The sequence below is a fragment of the Canis lupus genome, chromosome 12 (assembly GCF_048164855.1).
Source record: "Canis lupus baileyi chromosome 12, mCanLup2.hap1, whole genome shotgun sequence".
NCBI lineage: Eukaryota > Metazoa > Chordata > Mammalia > Carnivora > Canidae > Canis > Canis lupus.
The window spans coordinates 13851148-13875168 of NC_132849.1; the positions used below are offsets into that span (position 1 = coordinate 13851148).

Sequence of the window (24021 nt, forward strand, 5' to 3'; positions counted from 1 at the left end):
TCTGCGTCTGTGTGTCTGTGCGTGCGGACTCTTGTGCTCACATGCACACGGGTATGGTTGTCTTGTGGATGGTGGGTGGGCCTTGCCGGGTCCATGTGAGCTGTGTCAAAGGCATCAGCGTACTGTACAATCCAAACATGTTACGGAATCTGGTGGTTGCATCTCTGGTTTGGGTTGAAGTGGCATTTTTATTGTGAGTCTATTTTCAGACTTGCTGTATTTTCCAAAAGCAACCCCAAGCCCTAAAACCCAACTCTTGGCCAAAAAGTGTTCTGCTGCTGTGCTGCAAGTTCTTATCCAGAAAAAGTGCTTCTCCAACCCCCGCCCCCAAAAGACTCAGATAAACTTTTGTTATTACCTGAATCCTGGGAATATGATATGGTCCACATGGCCTTTCTTCTGTAACTTAATCTTCCATTTGATTTTTAAATATTTGCTTTTTTTGTTAAAAAATGAAAACTCAAAAGGCTATTCCCACCTTATACGAACAGAATTTCCCTCCTCCCGTTTTCCTGCCTTTCTCTCAAGGCTCAGATAAGACCAGAGGTGAGAAGTCCCATTCTTCTCCAAGGTGCTTCTCTTTTCCAGGGATTGGTCATGAAGGCGGTTGTGCAATCCCTCAGCTGCTAGTTATCTGGTGTTGATGATCTCATTGTAGGGTGTTTAAGGGGATTTTTACTTTCCAGGGCTTCTTGACATCATTCATCAGGAAAATTGATGAAGCTCTGCTGACAATTTAGTCTTTCTTGTTAGCTCCCTGCCCAATGAAGCATTTTATTTTTATTTTTATTTTTTATTTTTTTTAATTTTTTAATTTATTTATGATAGTCACAGAGAGAGAAAGAGAGGCAGAGACACAGGCAGAGAGAAGCAGGCTCCATGCACCGGGAGCCCGACGTGGGAATCGATCCTGGGTCTCCAGGATCGCGCCCTAGGCCAAAGGCAGGCGCCAAACCGCTGCGCCACCCAGGGATCCCCCAATGAAGCATTTTAGATTCAAAGCTTAATCACCTCCCTGGGAAGGCGAGTATGAAGTATGAAAAGAGGAAGAGAGGGAGCAGCAGAGATTAGGCATCCCATGGGTATGAGATGTAACAGGAAAATAAGACAACTTTGCCCAAGCGTGTCTGTCACAACAGGGCTTGGGTGTGTCGTTGCCTAAAGAAAGCATGCCTGTGACCAAGGTACTCCCAGGAGGGAGAGAGAGCCTACAGGGCTCCAAGGAAAGCGGCCCCCAGGGAAATTTCAAGGAAGGAGCTAGGTCTTGCCCGTCCAGCCTTTCTCAATTTAGCACTATGACCCTTTGGGCCAGAAAATTCTTTGCTGAGGAAGATAGGCCTGTGCATCATAGGATGTTTAGCAGCAACCATGGCTTCTCTCTACTGCCCCTGCCACTGCCCCTGCTCCCACCCCCACCCCATTCAAATTGTCTCCAGATATTGCCAAATGTCCCTGGGGTTGAAATCACTGCATTGAGAACTCTTGCTCTAGCCTGACAGTAAGCAGTGGGTGGCTGCGATTGAAGCTCTGGTTTCCGTGTCAGGCAAATCTGGCTCAAATACTGGTTTTGCCATCTTGGCAACCTTTGTTCCATCATTTGAAATTGGGGCTAATTGTAGTACCTGCCTCATAGGGCTGAGGGAGGTTAGAGCTAATTCATGTGACGATTTTAGCATACTGCTTGGCTTTCAGTAGGTGCTCAGTAAATGCCAGCTATTCTGTATATTATTGTCAAGGGGGCAGGTGTGGGACACAGAGGGAGGGTCTGCGTGGGACGTTATTGGCTAATGGACTCATTAATGATAGTCAGTCTGCTCGAATTCATACCCACAGTTCCCATAATGGTTGGAGGGGAGAAACCTTCCTCCTGGGAAACCAGACAGGGACAGGCCCCCGTGTTGTGCCCAAGAGCAGCATGTGACATGGCAGAAGCACTGGACCTGGAGTCAAGACATTGGGGTTTCCGTTCTGGCTCTGCCCCTCCCCACAGGCTGACCTTGGGCAAGGACCTTCTATTTCTTTTTCTTTTTTCTTTTTTTTTTAAAGGTTTTATTTATTTATTCATGAGAGACAACAGAGAGAGAGAGAGAGAGAGGCAGAGACATAGGCAGAGAGAGAAGCAGGCCTTCAGGGAGCCCGGTGTGGGACTTCATCTCAGGACCCTGGGATCACACCCAGAGCTCAGTGGCTCAGCCACTGAACTACCCAGGTGTCTTGAGGACCTTCCATTTCAGAGCCTCAACTTGCTCATCTCTGGAATGGAGAGGGTAATAAAAGTACTCATTCCTCAAGGTTCCTGAGAGGGTCCTTTGAGATAAAAAAGGTAAAAGTGCTTTGTAACATATAAAGTCAGATACAAAGCATAATTGTGCATTAACTAATACAAGCTAATTTAAGATGTGGCCTTGGAGATAGTTTCTTCTTGGTCACCTGGTTTTCTCCTGGTCTGGATTATTTCTTGAGCTTCTGGAACTTTTCTCTTCCTGGGTCGGGGGTCTGGCTCCCTGAGCAACCTCCTGCTCCCCCACCCTGCCTCCTGCCTCTGGCCTCTTTCCTTTCAACTTGCTGATGTCTCCCCAGTCATCCAGGCTGGCAGCCCAGTGTTGGTTGGCTGATGTGTGTTGGATGCTGGTGGTTGGCCAGTTGGACTAATTCCTTCCAGAGGAGTCTTGGACAATGCTTCTTTCCAGTCTCTTCTTCCTAGGATTATCAGGCCTCAGTAACATACCCAGCGTGAAGACTGGAACCCCTAAAGATGTAAAACTGAGGCCCTCTCCTTCCTGAGTGGGCTGTGGCCTACAGTCCTCCTCCTGTGTTCAGGCCCTTTCAACCCCCTTATTCTAGGGACCGCCTTACCCACAATGACATCGTGGCCACCACCTACCTGAGTATGTCGAAAATCTCTGCCCCTGGAGGAGAAATAGAAGGTAAGATTCCCCACTTTGTTCTGCCCCCTGGTTCCCTGCACTCTCCCCTGACCCACTCCTGTCTGTTTCACACCTCTACTTTTGAGAGTGCAGAAATAGGAATATTAATTATCAGGCCTTTGCAGCCTATTATCCATGAAGAAAGGCTGTGGCCGATTTGAACAATGGGCTTACAAACATTTTAGATGCTCTACATCTTGGCTGGTGGGACTACACCACTGACTGGTACAGAGAGGCTAATTCACTCCTGCAGCCATGCCATGCACCAGATTCTGTGTTGGCCAACTGTGCCCTAGCAGTTTCTATTTTGAAATAGCTTTCATTGGTCAATTAAAAAGTAGGCCATGATCATTTTGTAAAATTTTATTTTATTTTATTTTATTTTCATTTTGTAAAATTTTAAAGATAATGAAGAAGAATATAAAATTGACCCACAGAATTACTCATCCGTTTACCTCCCCCCAGATAAGAGCTAATTATTAATATCCTGGGAGTCTTCCGTGTATATGTATGTATATGTACACATACAGGTGTGTGTGCATTAAAAATGGTTTTGAAACAATTGTTTTGAAAATTGCTTTTGTTACTTGGCAATACAACAGAGATGTTTATTCGTGTGATTAAATATTCTTCTACAATATAATTTTAAGTGAATACACATATTCCATTATGTGAATGTACCATAATCCATGTTAACTAGTTAATGATGAATACTTAAGTGGTTTCTAATTTTTCTACATTATAAGCAACGAACTTTTACTGAATATTTTTGTAGCCGAATCTTTATACAAGACATGATTTTTTGAGGGGGATTAATACCTAGAAGTGGAATTGCTGTATCAAAGGATTTGTACATTTTAAAGCAATTTGTAATATATCAAAATTGCCCTTCAGAAAAAAAAAACTGGACTAATGTATACTCTGGTCACTCACATGAGCTTCTTTTGCTGTACCTTCACCAACACAGGGTAAAAATAATATTAAAAAAACTTTGTTAATTTGATGGGTGAATTTTATTATTGCCTTTATTTTCATTTCATTAATAGCTGGTTAAGTTGAATGCAAGTTTAAAAATATTTTAATAATTTTTCTGTATTTATATATTATATATTTATATACTCTATATTTATTTTATTATAATTTGCCTGTTCATTGTCTTGGTCCATATTTCTGATGGTATGTTTGTCTTTTTCTCATTGTTTTGTAAGAGTTCCGTGTGTGTGTGTGTGTGTGTGTGTGTGTGTATGGATGTTAACTTTCCCCATCATATAAGTGGTAAATAATTCTTGTCTGCTTTATTTTACCATTTAATAGAAATTGATGTATAGAAATTAAAATTTTTTATGTAGCCGAATCTTTTAACCTTTCTTTGGCCACTAAGGCAAGTACCTAACATTTTTTTCACAATTGTTCTTTGGTAATACCAACACTGTATATTGAAAAATCTTTCCCCTCTATTTTGAAATACTACTTTTATCCACTACTAAATTCCTAAATGTGTTCTTGGACCTGTTTCTTGATTTTCTATTATCTTTAATTGGTATGTCTGCTTGTTATTTCTTAGGTTTTGGTATCTGGGTAATGCTGGCTCTGTAAAATTAATTGGAAAGATTTAAAGTCGTTTCTAACATCTGGAGCAGTTTATATAACATAAGAATATAGTCTTTTGAGGGTTTGAAAGAATTCATCCATAAAACCAGATGGGCTGGGTGCCCTTTTTGAGTGGGTATAGTACTAACTCTTTAAAAACTTTTCAGTTTCTCCTGTGATCATTGTTATTTTTAGTTTGTTACTTTTATGATAGTCAATTCTAGGATATCTTCCTGGAAGAGTATTTGCTATGCTGAGCTCTTCTGATTTCTTTATATAACTATTATAGAGAACAGTCTTTTATAATTTAGATAATTTTCTCTACCTGGGGTCTTTTCTCCTTTCTTATTTCTAATGATATGTGTTTGAGTTTTCTTTTTTTCTTGATTAGGTTTGTTGTAAGTCTCCACGCCCTCCACCCCACCACACATACACACTTTGTTGGACTTTTCCAAGAATCAACTTTTGGATTTATTTATCAGTTCTAATATTTTTTCTTAATTTTCTAATATTTTTCTTTTCTTATGTTTTATTCTCTCATCTTTTTACTCTTTTAACTCTCTTCAACTTATATTGTTGATTCCTCTTAAAAGTTTCTAATCAACATCTTGTACTTACTTTTAAAATCTCTTGTCTAAATAATGATATGGTCTCTGCTCCAGAGGTGATGCTTTTGGTCTTCAGCAACCCCCAAGGTTATATTTAACTCAAACAATGAGTTAAAATTAAAAAAATTTTTTTTACATTGAAAAATTTAGTTTATTTGGAATTTATTTAGGTACACTTTCTGAGTCTGATTGGATTTTTTTGTAGGTAGTCTACTTTTTTCTAACTAGATGCTGCTGGTAGGGATGCATCTTTTTTTCTTATTGCTAAATTACTCTGAAGTACGTAGGTACAGGACTCTTTTCACTGAATTTTGTCTGAGACATAGCAAATTCTTTAAATCTGAGTTGGGGAATAATTTATTCTAACATGAGAACATGAGCAGTTGAAGGCAGGGTGGGGTAGGAATAAGAGCCTGGAGCTCTGGAACCAGGCAGCTTGGGTCTCAGTTCTGTTTCTTTGTAGCTAAGTGAGTCACTCCCCTCATCTCACCAGTCCTGGCCTCATAAGGTTGTTGTAAAGATCTAGTGAGATTATAACTGTAACATTCTTAGAGTGTCTGGTACACATGAAATCCTAAAGTAAAGTAACATTTGCTGTGTAGTATCATTATTATTGGCTTTCTGCATCACTAATCTGATTTTATTTCCTGTACCAGTTCTCCTTACTGCTTTCCATGTGGTTTAAAATCGGCCATTGCATTTTTTAGTTTCTCGTCCCGCCTTCTTTTCCCTCTGTTATTCCTTTGATATGTTCATTTTCTTTTTTGTCTGTTCTCTCCCAGAAGATTCGCTTAGTTCCACAAAAGCTATGCCTTCTTGCCCTCTGTTGAGAATTCCAAATAATTTCTGAGACTTTCAGGTAAATGTTCTTTGGAATCTTACAGATGCTGCTACCCTCTCTTGGTTGGCACCCTGGGAATCTTCCTTTCTCCTTAATTTATGCTCTACCAAGACCTGGTCAGTGTTGGTGTCTTTCTACAGAGAGGGTGCCTTGTTCTCTGTCCAATCATCCTGACAAATCTTTATCTGGAGCACAGGTTAAGGTGCTCAGTTTCTGGAAGACTCCACCTAGGGCTCTTGAAGTTGAGCAATTCCTTCTTCTAAGGTTCTCTGAAACATAAAAACACCCCCCCCCCCCAAAAAAAAACCCAAAAAACAAAACCAAGCCGACTTTTAATGATAGAAAATTCAAACATACACAAAAATACAGAACTGTGCGGTGGAATTCCAGGTGTCCTCACTCAGCTTTAATATCTAGCTGCTCCCTGCAGCTCTGATTTCACCGTTGATACTTTTAATTGGTGAAATACCCAAAAACTGCCTCCCACAGGGCTCTGCTAGGAGGACCCCCCTGCCCCTGCCCCTCCCCCTTCCACCTTCCAACTGGGAACAATCATCCCAAGATGCGGTAGTTGTATCCCGTTCTCCCCACCCCCCCACCCCCTCTGGTGCTGTTCAGATAATTTCTGAGAATGGCTATTTTGGATGGACAGATGGAAAGATTTGAGGTGGGGGGCAGTGCATTATGAGGATGGGGTGGGAGAGAGACCCCCTGTAGATGGAAACTCCAGGTATGTAAGGAACTTTCTCCAATTTTCCGATTGGTCCTGACGCCCCCCCCCCCCCCTTACAATCCAGGGGTGGACCCAGATAGAAGCACACAGAGTGACCTTCTGACTGTTTTCCGACGGCTACCGTTTTCAGGAGGCCACAGCTGCGCCTGCCAACAGCTAGCTGCCCGAGGGAGAGTTTAGAGCCCCGTCTCCCCATCAGTCTTCATTACTTCTGGTGTGGTTGGCCTGGATCTTTTTCAGGGTCACGGTGAAGGTTTTCGCAGGAATGTGAGGAAGATGTTTGTGTGGCCACTAGGTGGCGCCCAGGTCATGGGCAGCGCGTGGTTGGGGAGGCCCGCGGAGCTGGGTGCAAACGCTCCCGCAGCTTGTTTTGGGAATCCGTGAGAATCGTCTCGCAAACTATGGCCAACCGGTTTTAAATGTGTTATTAGGCAGCTCGATCTCTGGAACAATACAAGAGTGTAACTTATTGCTCAAAATGGAGCCGCCCTTCCTGGCGCTTCTGGTGTCCCTCCCCTCAGAGATGGGTCCCTCGCTGAGAAGCTGCCCCTTGGGACTTGCCTTGCTCCCTGCCCCTTCTCCCATGGGCCTGAGGCCTTGCCTTTCAACTGTGTGTATTCTTTCCTTCCCTTTAGGGGATCTAGCACCTTCGGGCAGCTCCTGGCACCATCTTCTCCCGGCTCCCAAAGCCCCAACTAAACCAAACTGTAAAAACCAGTTGTTTCTCTTTATTTCCCCGCCTCCTGGTTCACCAGATTATTTGGCCCAACCGGGAGTTTTTGTTTTTCTTGCCAGTGAGGACAGAACCTAACACTGGCCTCTTACGCACTTCTGCCCACAAGTTTGCCTGGGCACACTTAAGTATTCCTTGGACCCTGCGCTCCAAAGCATTGAGGAAAAAGTTTGTTTTCTAAAAAGGAGTGATTTCCTTAGAAGGTACAGTTCTTGCAAAAGGTAACAGGCACCTAAAACCCATGAAATGACACAGATTCTTTTATGACTTTATACATAATGGAAATCACACTACAAAGGTGGCACTTGTATCCCACAGTTTTTTCTAAGAAATCCAAAGTTTTTTTTGTTTTTGTTTTTGTGTGTGTGTTGGGGGTGGGGGTTTAGAGTGGGTTTTTTTTTTTTTGTTTTGTTTTGTTGTTGTTGTTTTTTGTCTTTGGAGCATAGATGATGATTTCCCAGCACTTTTCGGCTTCTTCTCCTGTCTGCATGGTCTGGTGTCAGGCTGCCAAACCGTGGGCACGGGCGATGTGCTGAGAGGGGGAGCTGGCGGGGCCGGTGGCAGGTAACGTGCCAGCTTCTCCAGGAGGACACACGGCTGTCCGTGGGCACTGTCCCAGGGCTGTGATGTGTGGCTCACGGGGTCGGAAGGGCCTGCTCCTGATCTTCTCTGGCTTCCCATGGGTGAGGGAGTCAGGCTTGGTGGCTCAGGCCACAAAACTGGGAGTATTCATGAGTGTTCTGGGGCTTCTACAGCCACAGTTCCCCAGGCTTAGGGAAAATACAGCAGAACCCTTGCGTTCTGGCAGAGAGTGATGAGGACTGAATGGCAGTTTTGTCTTTGGTGGCTTCACTGGTCACTGTGCCCTTGACTTTATGAGCTGTCTGTAGACACAGAGGAGAGAACCTAAGATGATCCTCCGTACCTGGAGACTTGTGGCCCTGCCCCCAAATGAGGAATCATTGGTCAGAGTTGTCAGCAGGGCCAGGTCTTATGTGGTGCCCAGCACCGTGCCTGATTAGGTTTGTTAAATGAATGAACGAATGAGTGAAGAAATAAAGGAATTCATGAGGGGGGCCATTGGGAATAGGCTGGTCAGCTGCCGCCCTCCAGTCCTTCTGGGCACCAGAGGCGTGTATGGGTCAGATGGTTGGCAGGGCGGGGGTGGGGAGACGTCTGTGTCTGGGCTGGGCACCGGTTTATGGCCAGGATGCAGAGTTGGTCTGTGGATGTGGAGCCGAGTTTACCTCTGCAAGAAGCACATGCAGTCAGAACTATGACCTCGGCCTCATTAGCCTGAGATGACTGGCCAGGTCTGTTTGTAATCATTTGAAAGGAGCTTAAAATGGAATCTGTTTCCTTTGGGTGGGCTCTGGCTGCTGTTCTCCTCGGGGCCGCAGCTGTGCCTGTGTTGGTCAAAGCTCCCCTGTGACCAGAGGCCTGCTCCCGCACTGATGAAAACCTATTTCTGTGGATATGAAAATGGGCCTGAATTACGGTTTTCTGTAGCTTTGACTTCTGCTAGCCGGCATTTCTAGCTGAGGCCTGGGTCCCAAGGCCTGGACCCCTGGCAGCTGCGACTCACCCTCCTGCTGCTTTATGCACCAGTGGGTCAGCCCTGGCCTTGTATCTGGACTCCCATGTTCCCCTTCTCTCTCTTCTTCACTCTTTCTCTCTGTGTCTCAGTCTTCCTTCACCATATTTTGCTTAACTCTTGGCTCTTAACTACACTCATGGAGTTATGGGAAAGTAGTCATAGATCTACTTTGACGGGAGGAGACAAATAGGTAAAGGTGACCAACGAATGAAAGTCATCAAAGATTTCACCAGCCATATCTACAGGCTTGGTCGTGACCCCAAGCCTGGTTACATTCAGTTGGGTGGAGGAGGAAACACGGAGGGTCAGAATGCAGGAAGAGGCTGGAGTCTGAGAGGACCATGGAAGGAGACTTAAGGGTACCCACTCCCTGTGGAGTGTCTTAGATCTGCCTAGAAGTGAGGGACAGATTCCAAGAGCCCAGAAGGGTGCTAGAGCATCTTGTTCCTTGCTTCTCTCATTTCTTGCTTCTCCTTCTTTGCCTCTCTCATTTCTAGACACTCCTTATCAGCATGTAAGGGCACGTCCAAGTGTGTAGAACCTTGAGCTCATGGACAGTGTCTGGCACTGTGCTTCACTCAAAGTGGCAGGTGCCTGAAGCCAGATACCAGTTCCTGCTGTTGTGAAAATGCAACATGGTGTTCTCAGTGGCAATCATGAAAATGACCACGAGATGGAGATGTTGCCCTTTGAGATGTGGTTGCTCTGTATACTTGGTCCCAAGTGTCAACCTGCCTGTTGGGTGGAGTGCTGGGTGTGCCTCACTGCCTTTTCGTGTTTCCCGCACCCTTTCTTTGTGTCTGTACTTTGTTTCCCTCACTTATTTGGCTATAATATAGAAAAAAAAAGCACAATTTCTTTTCTGTGTTTTTACTTGAATGTATTAAGTTTCGGGCCCCATTTTCAATTGGTGCACAGAGTACACAGACATAGGTAGGCAGACAGTGGTGGGGAGGGACCTTAGGGTTCACCCTGGAGCTAAGGGGAGGGAAGGGTAGGGTGGTGTGGTGATGACTTAGTTTGCGATAAATTCACAGCTGGGAGGGGGTGGGGCCCTAGGCCACATCTGTTTCCCACACGGGACTGTCTTTCCATCCCTGCCTGCCAGCTCTCCATCCACATGCCTGTGCACGTAACCAGTCCCCGTCTCAGTCATGTCCATCCTAACCCCTCTTCCATTTCTTTATGCTTCAGAGGAGCCTGCAGGTGTGGTCAAGCCTTCTCCAGCCACGGACCGTATGTGCTTTCCCCCTGGGGATGGCAAGGGGGCAGGCCTCGGGGTTTAAGCTGGAGGGGAGAGGGTGTTGGTTGCTGGGAATTTTTTAGTTTGCCTGAGGTGGGGCTGGGATTCACCACCCGGTCTCTGAGCTTACCTGAGGCTGTTACCTCTCAACCGAGGTTGAATGTGAAAATCGCTGGGAATGCTTTAAAGACAATTCCTTCCCCCCCCCCCCCCAGTCTCATCCCCAACCCTTTCCTGAACTAACTGGGCTCCAGCTTAGGCTCAAATGAGTACACAGTCTCAGGCAGGGAATGGTGGGGTGGGGGCCTGGACGAAAACATCCTGGGGACCAGGGGGAGGCCAGGGGGAGTGGAAAGCTCTTGAAGTTCACAAGGTAAATCGTAATGGAGAGGATTAGTACGAATAATTAGTAAAGCTCATGTTAGTTTTCTCAGCCTGGGCCTCCCACCTTGGTCCCAAATGCCAGAGCCCTGTCTGTGCTGGGCACTGGAGGGAGAGTCAGGACAGTGGCTTGGCAGCTGGCTCTGTGGCCGGGTGTGTGTGTGTGCGTGCGCGTGCTCCTGCGCTCTGGTCGGTAGTAGCTAGTTCTCAAGCCCTGTCCCTGCCCACCCCACATCACCCCAGGGGCCTGGCACGTGGAGGGACTCAGGGTTCACAGCTCCTGCCCTTAGCTCGGGCTCAAGCATTTCCTTTCTGAGGCCATTGATTCTGTGCCTACCTTGCCCCCTCCTTGCCCATATGGATTGGATCATCCCAGATGATTCCTGCTCGTGGGTCCACTTCCCACTTTTGGCATTCTGGAAACAGCTTGCCCCCCTACTTCCTCTGGAAGAGATACCCTGGCTTTTTGAGGTTCTCAGAATACACCCAGTGAAGTCCTGTCCTAGAAAACTTGTCTGTTGGCTGGAAAATCATGACATAACCACAGAGGGCCTCTGAAAAGGAGGGAGGATTTCCCTCATCATTGTGGGATTCTCCTTTTCGTTCTCCTCCCACCTGTGCTATTGAAAGGTTGTTCTTTGCACAATGTGGGGAGGGAGACAGGAGGCCAGCATGAATTAGGGCTGTTAGGTAATCTGCCTTGACTTCATAATGATATTGGGGGTAAGGAGGACATGTTCCCTGGTGGGGGGCTGCTTGTGGATTGGGACACCTAACCAGGTTCCTGTCCTGGCTCCGGGGGTAGCTTCTATGGTCATCAGATTTCAGGGCCTCCTTTGTGCCTCCCCACACTCCTGTGCAGGAGGCAGTGGGCATGCAGGATGGGATTTGGCCTAGGAGGGGCAGGGCAGTAGAGCTCCTAGCTTTGCATGCTGGCTGCGTGCATGGGCTTTGGGGTCAGATCATTTGGAGTTATGCCATTTTGTAGTCCTCATTTTGTAGTCCTTTTGTGTTCCTTTGCATCTCTGAGCCTCAGTTTTCTCATCTGTAAAATGAGATAATAGAAGTAATACAAATCTCCATGTCTCAGCAGAGTGGTGTGGACTAAAGGGTCTGTGAGAGACAATGGTCAGTGTCATGATTCTTTATGCCTTTCCGGGCACTGCATCCTGTGCATGTTCAGGGAACTGAGGGCCAGGGATGGATGCAGGTCTGAAGTTGGTTGAGTTGAGCACTAGAAAGCCCCGCAGGGCTGGCTCCTCTGATCCCCACCTGTGTCTCCCAGTGGATGACCATCTGGGCTTCCTTCCCACCTTCGGGCCCTGCTTCGTCAATCTCTATGGCAGCCCCAGGGAATTCACTGGCTTCCCGGACCCCTACGCGGAACTCAACATGGGCAAGGTGAGCCTGCCAGCATCTCCACACCCCTTTGCCCCCCACCCCCACCCCGCTCCAGATCCCCAGGCCTGCATGTAGGGGTCTTCCAGCCTGGGCAGCACCTGCTCCATTCTGGATGCCAGCCGCCTGATGGGGCTTGAGTGGGCCCAGGGCCAGACAGCCCATCCTCAGAGAACCCTCTTTCCGCCTGGCCCCCTCCTGGTCTCTTCCTCCTTCTCACACCCCATCCCTTAGCTTCTCCTTCTGGCCAGCCTGGCCCCCTTATCCCTCATTTTCCTGGCCCTGGAGGGACCCAGGCCTCATCTGTGTCAGGTTTCATCTCTTATTTGTCTGGGTTGGAGTCTGTCTGGATGGCTTGTCACATCCCCTGAACTCTCTGGGCCACCTTTCCTTATCTGCAGAGTGATGAGGATAGCCCACAGCCTTCCTGGTTGCCGGGGTCATGAGCAAGTTCAGGGCCTGATCAGGCTCCTTTCCTTGCTCTTCTCTTCCTCCTCTTTCCTTGCATCTCCCCTGTTCCTGGTGACCCAACCTCCCCTCTTAGGGGGAAGGCGTGGCCTACCGAGGTCGGCTTCTGCTCTCCCTGGAGACCAAGCTGGTGGAGCACAGCGGCGAGCAAAGGGTGGAGGACCTCCCTGCTGATGACATCCTTCGGGTGGAGGTGAGGGGTGTGTGGCTCTGGAAGGGCTGAAGGGAGTGGCAGCCAAATGGGACTGGCTCCTAGTGTCCTGGTGGAGGCTCAGCTCTGCCCACAGTCTGTGCCTTCACCTCTCTGTGTGCCAGTGCCTCAGCTGTGAGGTAGGAGTAACCCCATGGCACCTGTGCCTCCCTGAGGAATATTCAGAGGTTCAAGGAAGATTAATAAACACATTCTAAAAGCCTAGAGCTTGATGCAAAGCGAGAGGTCTATTCTATAACAATACCGTGGGAACAGCTAACTCTTATTGACCACTGTATGTCAGACACAATGCTAGTGACTTGATGTCACTGAGTCCTCCCAGCACCTGTGAGGTATATGCTTTTAGTATCTTCATTTTATAGATGAGGACACTAAGGCTCAAATGTACCAGAGCAGCAAGTAGGAGAGCTGAGCCTTGTGCCCAGGAGGCAGCTGGATGGGGTCTGCATGGTGGGTTAAGCTTTCAGATTCTAGTGAGAAAGTGCTGGTTTGAATCCTGGCTTGACCACTTACCAGCTCTAGTACTTTCCTTATCAATGAACTCAGGATAGTGAGTAGACCTACCTCCTAAGGTTGTTGCGAGAATTCAATTAAATCAAAGATGCATGCCCTGAGCAGTTAGTAAGCATTAGCTGTTATTACTATTTGCATTATTCAACCACCCAGTTGTGCACCTCTCTTCTCTCTGCCTTCTGTGAAGGGGACCACAAAGTCATCTCGGTTCAAACCGGGGTGTGTGATTGAGAGCCTGCCATGTCCTCAGCCCTGTCCCCGAAGCCTAGAGGGGACATTCCTCTCCAGCACATGGTAGTTTGTATATAGGTCTGCTGGGTGGCGTAGTGGAGACCCTGACTGGCATGGGGTGGGAGCTATGGGCAGCGGCATGGTGGTTTAGAGCCTTCAGCTCCTTTTGAATGGCAGATGCAGGAGCCCAGGCTTCCCTGGGGTGGGGGTGGGGGCGGTGCCATTGCTGCTGGTTTGGATTAAGGAGCAGCATGACCTTGGAGGAGCAGGCCTTATTAGAGGAACATGGCCAAACACACAGGCCTGGAATGAGTTTGCTCAGTTAGTAACCAAATCTGGGCACTGTTGCTTAGCTGGACCATTTACCACCCATCTGTCCAGCCAGGATTTATTGGGCGCCAGTCACGGCCAGGGCCTGCCAGACATGTGACCCCTCCCCACCCCAGTGTCTTCCTTCCTTCTCCCATGACCCGTCAGCTGCCCTTTCTGCCCCCAGAAATACCTCCGGAGGCGCAAGTACTCTCTCTTTGCCGCCTTCTACTCGGCCACCATGCTCCAGGATGTCGACGATGCCATCCAGTTTGAGGTCAGCATTGGGAACTATGGCAACAAGTTCGACACGACCTGTCTGCCACTGGCCTCCACCACCCAGTACAGCCGGGCAGTCTTTGATGGTGAGGCTGGAGGCCATGCACCTGGCACGGTGGGGCCGAACCCTAAATCCTACTTCTCATGGAGGGTTGCTGGAGGCCCACCTGAAGGCCTTGGCCCAGGCAAACTGATTTGGGGTGACTCCCTGCTCTGTCCCCTACTCCCCCATGCCACCGCCCACTCCCCACTCACCTCCAGGTGAGTCTCTGCTGCCAGGACCACAGACTGGGCTCCTGTAACTGGCTGTGGTCGGCACTGATCCTGACCTATGGCAATAGTCGATTTCATGGTGGCTATTTGTTTGGTTTAGAGATTTTGGAGAACGTGGGTTTCCCATGGTCTTTTTAGCAACCACTCTAATAAGAGTGGTAGCTCTTTGTTCGGCCCAGGAGGAGGGAGTATAGGCACTTTGCTTGGCCACTGGGGTATGTGGGCAATGCCTATATGTCCAAGGGAGTTCTTAGGGGGAAGGAGCAGGTATCTGCATCTGTTCCGCCCTTGGTCCCCTTCCCACCCACCTCTGTACTCCTGGCTCAGTACCAGGCCTTTCCTGTCCTTCCAGGGTGCCACTACTACTACTTGCCCTGGGGCAATGTGAAGCCTGTGGTGGTGCTGTCATCCTACTGGGAAGACATCAGCCACAGAGTCGAGGCTCAGAACCAGCTGCTCAGGATCGCTGACCATCTGGTGAGTGGAAGCTGCCTCACACCTGCACACCCCTTATGCCTGCCCCATGCCCCCATGGGTATCCATAGGCCAGGACTCCATGGGTGCAAGCACTTACATGTAGCTATATCTGCAGACTTTCATGGTGCCTGGGTCCCTTGTGTCCTGACTGTGGCTTGCTAGATTTGTGATCTTGTCCTGCTGCTGGCAAGGGACTGTGAATGATCTGGGGGGCCCAGTGAGGTAGGAGACAGAACAGAGAAGGAGCTGAGAGAAGGGAAGCTGGAGCAGCAAGATGGAGCCTTGTACCCATTCATTAATTCATCAAATGCCTTTGACTCCTACTACGTGCCAGGGTTTGTGCTGGAGGCTTGTAGCCTCAAGGTAGACATGAACAAGGAGTTACCCTGCCATCAGGAGTCAGTCTAGTGAAGGCAAGCACAGGCTCACCCACACCCCTCATACAGAGGTTCCAAACCGAGGTGCAGATGACGCTCTAGGAATACCATGAGGAAGGATGGGGACTCAGAGGAGAGAGAGGGCGCAGAAGCATCTGGAAGGCGTTGTGGAGGCAGTGAGGAGACAGAAAGCAGGAGCCCTTTTAGGGGCCATGGAAGCGGTCCAGGAACAGTGATAAGGCACTGGGCCGGCGGGTGGGGGTGGGGGGCTCTGGGACAAAGCTATGAGACTTGGGCTAGAAGGACTTGGTGCCTGGGGACTTGGGAAGGCAGGGAGAAGTAGAGTTTATGAGGTCAGGCAGTGAGTGCTGCTTTGGAGGTGATCAGGAGATCCCCTCGAGGGTGATCTGTGGCTGCTGAGAGCTGAAGGCCTGGCTCTCAGCCAGGAAGTGGAGGAGAACAAAGTGGCCAGAGGTGTAGAGGCCCAGGCGGGTGGTTGGTGATCCTGATGGTGGCTCCAGGCTGTTTCTGTGTGTGCACAGCCTGGAGTGTGGCCTCTGGGAACCTGGGGAATGCTGTTGGAGTGAGCCAGGGGCAGTGGGGTGGAGGGAAGGGGTTGCAGAGGTGTGGGCATGTCAGTGGGTGTGGAGGTGAGCACAGTGAGGAAGGCAGGTGAGGGGAAGGGGAGGACGGTGGTCTTGGAGGGGCAGGAGGGGATGCAGGCCTGTGGAAAGGCATGGTGGCCAGCCTTCCTGAGACTGGCAGCTCTTGGGGAGGAAGGAGACCAGCCAGCACCCAGGTTCTGGAGGACTCAGAGTCCTTGCTCTGTGAGTCCAGACTTCATCTTCTGGGGTGGCCATTCTCTCACAAGCCACTCCCTGAAGTCTGGGACTGTGTGTTCTTCCCAAAGCCTGTCCTCAGAAAAATGGCACATGTCCAGGGAGGCTGATGGGTGGGGAGCAGACCTGAGGGGACTGACCTGCCCTTGACCTGACAGGTATTCTATGACAGCTGTCTGCCTCCAACCCAAGGCTGAGGTCCATGGAGATGGCTGCAGAGGAGCTCCAGGAGGAGATGGATGTGACCTGGGAGTGGCTGGGCCTTGAGTTTAGAGAGGGGAACTCTCTGTTCCTGGGGGTTGTCTGAGTGTTCCTGAAGGGAGGAGGGGATTGAGCCTGCTTGGGCAGGGGGATTTGGAAGGGATTGCACCTTCCAGGTGGAGACTGCTGTGGGCTCAGAGGGTCCCTCACCTGTGACCTGGCAGGCAGGCTTGAGGGGCCTGGGGAGGGGCAGTGTGCTAGAGTTGTGTGGGAGCCTGCACACAGTGCTCAAGTCCTTGTGATCAGGCCTGTGGGTGCAGTCCCAGGCTTGAGAATTTGGATCTGCTTGGTGTGGGGAGCCCTGGAAGGTTAAGGTGAGACAGACCCTGGCTTTTTGGGTCTGGGTGCTGCCTTCTCTGTTCCGATGGTTCTCTCCTTTGGCTCAAGGTGAAGATTCAAATTTCGGTGACAGGGCCTGGGGGTTGGGGGCCTGGCATATACCTTGGGCTCTGTGGTGATAGTCCCAACCCTTGCCTGCCTATTCCACAGGAAGCTGGCCTGGAGCAAGTCCACTTGGCTTTAAAGGCGCAGTTCAACACAGAGGATGTGGACTCCCTGTTGGCCCAGCTGATGGATGAGCTCATCTCAGACTGCAGGTAGGGGTGCCTGGCACCCACGTGCCCTCCCCTCCTGGCTCACCAAGGCTTTCCCTAGGAGTGTTCGTGTGTGGCAGTGAGCGACGGCACGTCTCCCCAGCCATGCTTGGCCAGCAGTCCAGCCTGTGCTGAGTCCAAAGGTGGTGGAGCCAGCATGGGGAGTTGAAAAGGTGACATTTAGAGCAGGTCATAAATCTTCCTGCAGCCGCGGCAGCTGTGGGCCTGGGGCAGCCCGGCTCACCTGAATGGGGAGCATTGTGTCTCTGATCCCCCACCTCTCAGTTCCCTGATGGAATCTCCAGGAGGAGCTGGCTGGTGGGGGTGACGGTGCCCCTCCTCCCCAAGGCCAATTCGGGGACCATGGGTTCCATTTAGCCCTCTATTGACATGGCTGATTGTCAACTTTAGGAAAAGAGGGCTCTGGGGGTGATGGGGAATGGGGGTGCTCAGAGGCCCAGCAGAAGGGGAGGCATCTCAGCATCTCCTCCTCTGCTGGGTGATTTGGGGCTCACCGCCCACCTGTTCTGAGCCTTGCTTTCCTCATCCTCAACCTCATGTTAAGAATAACTGCTAATAATAGCACATAAGCAAAATGCTTGGCCCTTGAGGAAGTATTTAATAAATGGTGGCTATAATTACTATTAGGAAGAAATGTCAGGAGACTTAGGTTCTTGTTCCTTTAACCAGCGTTGTGCCTTTGGGCAGCTTCACTTCCCTGGACCTCAGTTTTCTCAGCTGTGAAATGGACTTAATGATAAATAGTTGCTTTTCTACTGTGTGGAGTTAAGGGCAAATGATGAAAGTGTATTCTATGCTCCCCTCAATCTTATCATCCCACCTTCTGGGGAGTGTCTCTGCCTCATGCCAAGCCCATTCTTGGGGAGTGTCTCTGCCTCATGCCAAGCCCATTCTTGTCCTTTGTATTTCAGCTGAGAAGTGCACCTTTATCAAACAAAACATTACTCTAAAGACACCCCGTCTCCCCCAGTCACGGAATTCCAGGCAGGTCATTCATGCATTCCCCAAACCTTCCTGGAACCTAAAGCAAATTGACAGGGCTGCAGCATCAGCCCCCTCCAGAGGTGACAGATGCAAAAATGAGCAAAGGAAGCAGAGTGTGTTGAGGAGTTAGAGAAATGAGCTGTAGGAGCTCAGAGCAGGTGCATCAAACTCAGATTGAATTCAGGGAAGCTTCCCGGAGTGGGGGATGCTCCTGATGTGAACTCTGAAGGAGAGGTAGGAGCTAACCTTTGGAGAGGAGACTGTCTAGGCAAAGGCGCAAAGCCTGAAATGCCTGTTGCCTCCGTGGGTTGGCAGGGGAAGCAAAGCCCAAATGGGATAGATAGGCCTTAGGGTCCGCTAAAGTGAACTCAGCCTTGGGAGGTTTTGCGGGGGAGCACAGGGTTCCCTATGATTCAGATGCTCATTTTGGCTGCAGAGTGAGGGAAGGATTGGTGGTGGTGGTGCGAAGAAACTAGATGGTGTCACCCAAACCAGACACGTGGGGAGGGCTGGGGGCTGAGGGAGGCAGAGGGCAGTTTGCTGTCTTTAGGGGGCATCATAATGACAACAGTCTGATAATGAACACTTCCTGTGTGAGGTGCTATTATGAAAATTTTACACGTATGAACTAATCATAAGCACCTTATGAGTTAGGATGTAGAGAGATCCACATTTTATAGATGAGAAAACAGAGGCATGGAGAGGTTAATTAACTTGCTCAGATTCACTCCTCTAGTAAGTGGCTGAGCCTGTTGGCTGTATCACTCTCTAATAAATGAGACTTGCTGGTGGAGTGGATGTGGGGGCCCAAGGAAGGTACAGAATGATCTCCCAGCTGTGGCCAGAGCAGCTGGGTAGACAGCAGGGCCATTCTTGGGGGATCAGTGGGAGAAGAGCAGCTTTAGGGGAAGTTGAGAAGCTTAGGACTGGCTGTGTTGGGTGGGAGGTACCTGAAGACATCTGTGGTTTGGAGGTTGGAGGACAGAGTGAGGCCAGAGGGGCATACGGGGGCACAGTCCGTGTGGGAAGTGTCTCTGAATGTACCACTGGCTGGGCCTGACAGCCCGGGTGTGGAGGGCGGGCCAGGGCTCTGGGTTCTACCCACAGCACTGCTCATGACTCATGTGTTATGTGGACCTTGGCAGGTAGCAGGTGCCTGAAGCATCTGAGATGGGTGGGACCCAAGTACTGGGCTGCCCTCACTGCCTTTCTCCGGGCTCTGTTCTCAGAGGGTTCAGCTCAATCTACTTCTGCCAAAGCCTGGGCCTCTTTGAGTGACTCTGCTGGACAGAAGGTGCCTGGGGGCCCCTGGGGGCATTGGTCTCAGGTCAGGAGTGGCTAAGGGAAGCTTCCATTCTTCTTGGAATGGACACATGGCTCTCCAGGGAGAAATACCAAACCTCAGGACCAATTCCTTCAAGGCACCACTTGAGGCCGCCTGATAGCTGTGGGGCGGCAGCAAGAGGGCTGCCTTCACCTCGGGCTCTGTGCTGTCGAGCAGGGTGGCCAGGCATCGGGGCCCCATGCCAGTGTGCCAGAGCTGACCACTAGCTGCTCCCCATTCCTTCAGCCAGCCCCTGTCCTGCCTCTGAAATCAGTGTCCTTCATTCCACACCCTCCCTTTTCCTGGCTTCTCTCCCTCTGAGCTCGTCTCCCCCTGCCAGGGTCCCCCCTCTGTTCCTCCAGCCCAGCCTTCTCTCATCCTTAGACCCGAGCTCTTGTCTGCTTGCCTCACATCTCTGCCTGGTTGTTCTGGCAGCACATCCGGTTCAGTCTCTGGAGTCTTCCTAAAATTGTGCCATGCCACCTGGGCTTCAGCCCCCAGCAGCTCTCACTGCCTTCAGGGAAAGTCCCAGCTCTCATCCTGGTGGACAGGCTCTCTGGCCCCACTAGGACCCCAGCAGTCCCACCCTCCAGCCCTTTGGAGCCTCTGTGCTGGCTTGTGCAGCTCTCGCTACCCCACGTGTGCTCCCTCCTGCCTCTGAGCCTTCATCTTGTGCACATACTGTTCCTTTGGCCAGAACACCGTCTGGCTTTCCGTGGCCTGACTGGCTTCCTCCAGGAGGTGCTGCTGACTCTGAGGCTGCTCAGTGGGGAGTTAGCCTGTTTGCCTCTGTTTTGGGTGCTGAGGGCAGGCCTAGGTCTCTGGACCCAGCCCCGTCAGGACCAGCAGAGCTGCTGTTCATGAGGAATGAAATGAATGACCCCTGGGCTAGTTCACCTTTCAGGCTGGATACTGCCCCGGTTCACAGCAGGGGTCGGCAGCGACTTTGGTAGCCATCCAGCTCTGCCCCCAGCCTGCGCCAAGCCACCATGGGGCTGCCCACCATTTCCAAGGTGACTGCCCCGTATTTGGGGTTGGGGTACCAGCCTCCTCTTCCCAGTCTCCCTTTCCTTTCTTGGGCTTTCCTGGGGCGGGAAAGGGCCAAGACATATTGTTGGTGGCAGTCACGGGTCCTGGCTGTTTTGGGGGCATTTTGGCTGGGCTGCTGGCCTCCATGAAAATCTCCCTTTGGTGGTCTGTATGGCAGTCCCTCCCAGCTCCCGACCCAGGCTAGGAGCATAAATCACCCTGGTTGGCTCCATTCTCCAGATCCGACTCCAGATCTGCCTGCCCCCGCCCTCGGGCCCACTCAGGCCTCCTTCCCAGGCAGGCCCCAGTCCAGGACTCTGGCCCAGGCCCCCCTTTTTACCCACCCAGCGTGCCCCTCCACCACGATCGAGTGGGCTGGGGATGGAGGCCGCCCCTCTCTTGGCCTGGGGCAGCCCCATCCGCGGCACCCTCGGGGCAGTAAATATTATATTACTACAGGGTGTGCGGTACGTGACCTGAGACAGGCCCCGGGGCTTAAGTTTCCCGAGATGGAGTTTGCGTACCATTCCCCCCACCCTAAAAATTCAATTAAAAAAAATAACAGGAAAAATGTAGTGCGCCGAGGGCCTGCCAGAGTGGTGTATCTGGCGGCGGCGGTGCCGCTGCGCTCTGGCGGTAATTGGTTCTGCATAGCTCGGGGAAATTGGCAGAAAAATAAATCAGCCGGGAGCCGGAGTCGAGACACTGCGGGGAGGGGAGTGTGAGGTGGGGGGGCTGCCAGTGGCGGGGGCAGAACCAGCGGAGCGGGTTTGACTGATGTCCTGTTTGGGAGTCAAGGGCTCAGTGGGGGTGGGGCGGGGGTGGAGCAGCCCCCACACCCCTAGGCAGGGATCATCTGCAGAGCTCCTGCACAGTGAGGGAGAGCACAGACACCCCGCCGCACCCTCCCCGCATGCCTCTGTGGGGGTAGGGACTGACCCCCAGAGGCCTGGTATGGTGAGGAAGAGCCATATGAAGAAGCACATCTAGGGGGAAGGACCCAGTGGGATGAGGTAGGGGGGGGGGTCAGAGTTCTGTGCCTCCAAGCAGGATGGAGTTTAAGCCCAACCCCCTCTTGGGGCCCAAGGCTGTATTTCTGGGACTGTATGTACCCCCTAACTCTTCTCCAAAGGCTTCCCAAACAGAGGGCTCTGGGAGGGTTGTCATGGGGCTGCCCCAGGTCGACACATCTGTATCGCTGGCTGCTGGCCTTCCCACAGCGTCTGCAGTGGCTTGTCAGGGATCCATAAATTTCCTTCCTGAAGAAAGTGTGTGTACAACAGAATAGATTCATTTCAGCCAAGGGCAACCTAGCACTCGGCCTCTGCTCTAGGAGGATGCGGGGGGCCCAGAGGGACCTGTTGGGCCCTCAGAGGGCTTGTGGTCATCTGGGCAGAGGGGACACACATGCCAAAGAACTCATAAGTTCCAAATAGCCAGCTCCAGAATAGAGGGCTGAGGGACTTCAGAGTAGGAGGCATGTGGACTAGGAAGGCTTCCTGGAGGAGGTGAGGATGGAGCCTGACCCACATACCTGTTCCCCCAGGTAGCTGGGCTGTGGAGATGACTGCATGTGGGTCAGGCTGGGGAAGTCACCTAGGGCATATAGAGCACCCAAGAGACAGGCTGAGGGTGTGAGGTTTGTTTTTTACGGGGGGGAGGGGGCAGGGTCTGTCTGTGTACACATGTGTATAGCATGTGTGTCTGGACCTGGGTGAGTGCCAGCTTCATCCTATCTGTCTGTCCCTCACAGCCAGCCTCTGGGCAATGTCCAAGAGATACCCTCTGCCACCCACCTGGACCGGCACCTGTACAGGCTGCGCACCCGTCACCTAGGCCAGATTACTGAGGCGGCCCTGGCTCTGAAACTCGGGCATGGCAAGCTCCCTGCCGCCCTGGAGCAGGCTGAAGACTGGCTCCTGCGTCTCCGTGCCCTGGCTGATGAGGTAGTAGACCCTGGAAGGTATCTTCCTTCCTGCCTGAGAATGTCAGAACTGGGAGGGACGTGGGGACTGTCTGGACTATGGCCCAGCTCTGGCTCTACTGCTGGGTAAGCTTGGACAGGTGACTCAATTTTTCTGATCCTCAGTGTCCCCTATTCGCAGCCGAAGGAGAGAGGATGCAGCTGGATACTGGGTGTTCTGGGGCCTAGCTGGTGTGTAGTAGGTGTTCAATAAATGCCCCCAATGTGCTCAGTACGTGTGCTCAATAAATGTCACTGAAGTATGTCAGAGACAGAGCTGAGACCAGAGACCTGGGTACCCAGTTCCAGGTTCAGTGCTGGGGCCTGCGCCCCTGGGGACCTGACTCCTCCTTGCCAACGGGGACCTGTCTGCACCTGGCCTCAAACCTGCCTCTCTGGGGGTCCTGTACTTCTTGCTCTCCTGGATGCCTCCTGTCCCCAGACCTGAGGAGGCTGCATTTGTAGTAACTGTGAACTTTGTTGAATCTGATCACAGAGAAGTGGGTGCAGTTTGTCCCCTGCATACCACCCATGCCCCCTTGCCCCAGGTCAGATGTACCCACCCAGTTCCCAAGGCAAGCAAGCATTCCACAGATTTGTCCAGAATGAGGACAGGGTTCTGCTCATATGTCACAGGCGGACCAGCTGCTGCCCAGTCCGCCCAGAGGTGTGTGGTTCCCATGGAGGGCAGGGGCTAGTGAGGAAGGATTTCTGCAGAAGGAGTGTGGGGAAGGGCAGGGCCCGAGAGGGGCTTCTGGAGGAGCAAGTTGTTGAAGGGGAGAGGGAGGTGCTGCAGGTGGGAGGCTGCTTGGAAGGGGAAGGCAGCCCAAAGAGTTGGTCCCTCAGAGTCAGCCTTAGACTCGTCCTGAGCAGGCCTTGGGGCATGTGGCCAGTTACCTGGGGCAGCAGTGTTGCCCAGCCACAGGCTGACCCCATACAATGGTTACAGACCATCCTCTTGGACTGGGCAAAGGCTGCCTTCCGTGATCTTAACCTGGATGGCCCCTGGAACTCTCAGCGTGGATTGTGCTATGGCCGGGAGGGGTTAAGGTCAAATGGGTGCTACTGTCGGCAAGGGAACCCAGAGAGTCTTTCTCCAATTTGATAGTGCAGCAGAATCCCCTGAAGGGCTTGTTAAAACAGGTTACAAGCCCTGTATGACCCTGCATGTCTGGGGTGGAGCCTGAGGAATTGCATTTCTAGCAAGTTCCTGGGAGCTGCCGTGCCGCTGCTCTGGAGACCACACTGGTAGAGTGGTTAGGAACCACTCTCTAGAGGCTGAAAAACCTGGTTGGCTCCTACTCTCTTTGAGTTTGAATTTCCTCACCTGGCAAATGGGGCTGCCTATCCATGCCATAGGGAGTGAGTGAGACTGTGGCATGCCCAGTGAGGCCCCAGGAGCATCAGCTCTCAGCCGTGGTCCTGGTTAGAGGTCCTGTGCCGCCTCACTGAGCACACTTTGCTCACCAGCCTTGGAAGCAGGTGGGCTGTACCCAATGGTTCTCACTCAGAGTTAGTGGCTCTGAGGGGTGCTCAGGCCTTGAAGTTTTGTCCTGATCTAGTCACCATTTTCAGAGCCCAATGCCTCTAGTCCCAGAAAAGGACCAGACCCCATGAATCCCTGCTTTAGAGGGTGGAGGAAGGGATTGTCCTTCGGGAAGGGTGCCTGTGGATTCACTGCTGTTCTTGGGTAAGGAAAAAGGGTAGCATCTTAAGTGTGATGTCATCTCTCAGGTCAAATCAAATCCTCCAATCTCTGCCCTCCAGGAGCACCTATTTACGCAGTGGAGGGGATCTAAAAGCGTCAGTTCTGGCCTC

General features: G+C 51.1%; 1 protein-coding gene across 23 annotated transcripts in view; it reads left to right on the forward strand.

Moving 5' to 3' along the window:
- The window catches only part of DYSF (dysferlin), a 216916-nt gene that overhangs the window by 82449 nt on the left and 110446 nt on the right, over nt 1-24021 (forward strand). For 14 of the 23 annotated variants that reach the window (XM_072769771.1, XM_072769783.1, XM_072769780.1 and 11 more), the window contains 8 exons: nt 2845-2927; nt 10224-10265; nt 11939-12054; nt 12596-12712; nt 13971-14148; nt 14688-14812; nt 16779-16885; nt 21994-22186. In XM_072769771.1, coding sequence (XP_072625872.1) covers nt 2845-2927; nt 10224-10265; nt 11939-12054; nt 12596-12712; nt 13971-14148; nt 14688-14812; nt 16779-16885; nt 21994-22186 — 961 coding nt within the window. The remainder of the gene's footprint in view (nt 1-2844; nt 2928-10223; nt 10266-11938; nt 12055-12595; nt 12713-13970; nt 14149-14687; nt 14813-16778; nt 16886-21993; nt 22187-24021) is intronic. The other 9 variants (XM_072769778.1, XM_072769787.1, XM_072769790.1 and 6 more) reach the window with 1 other exon arrangement.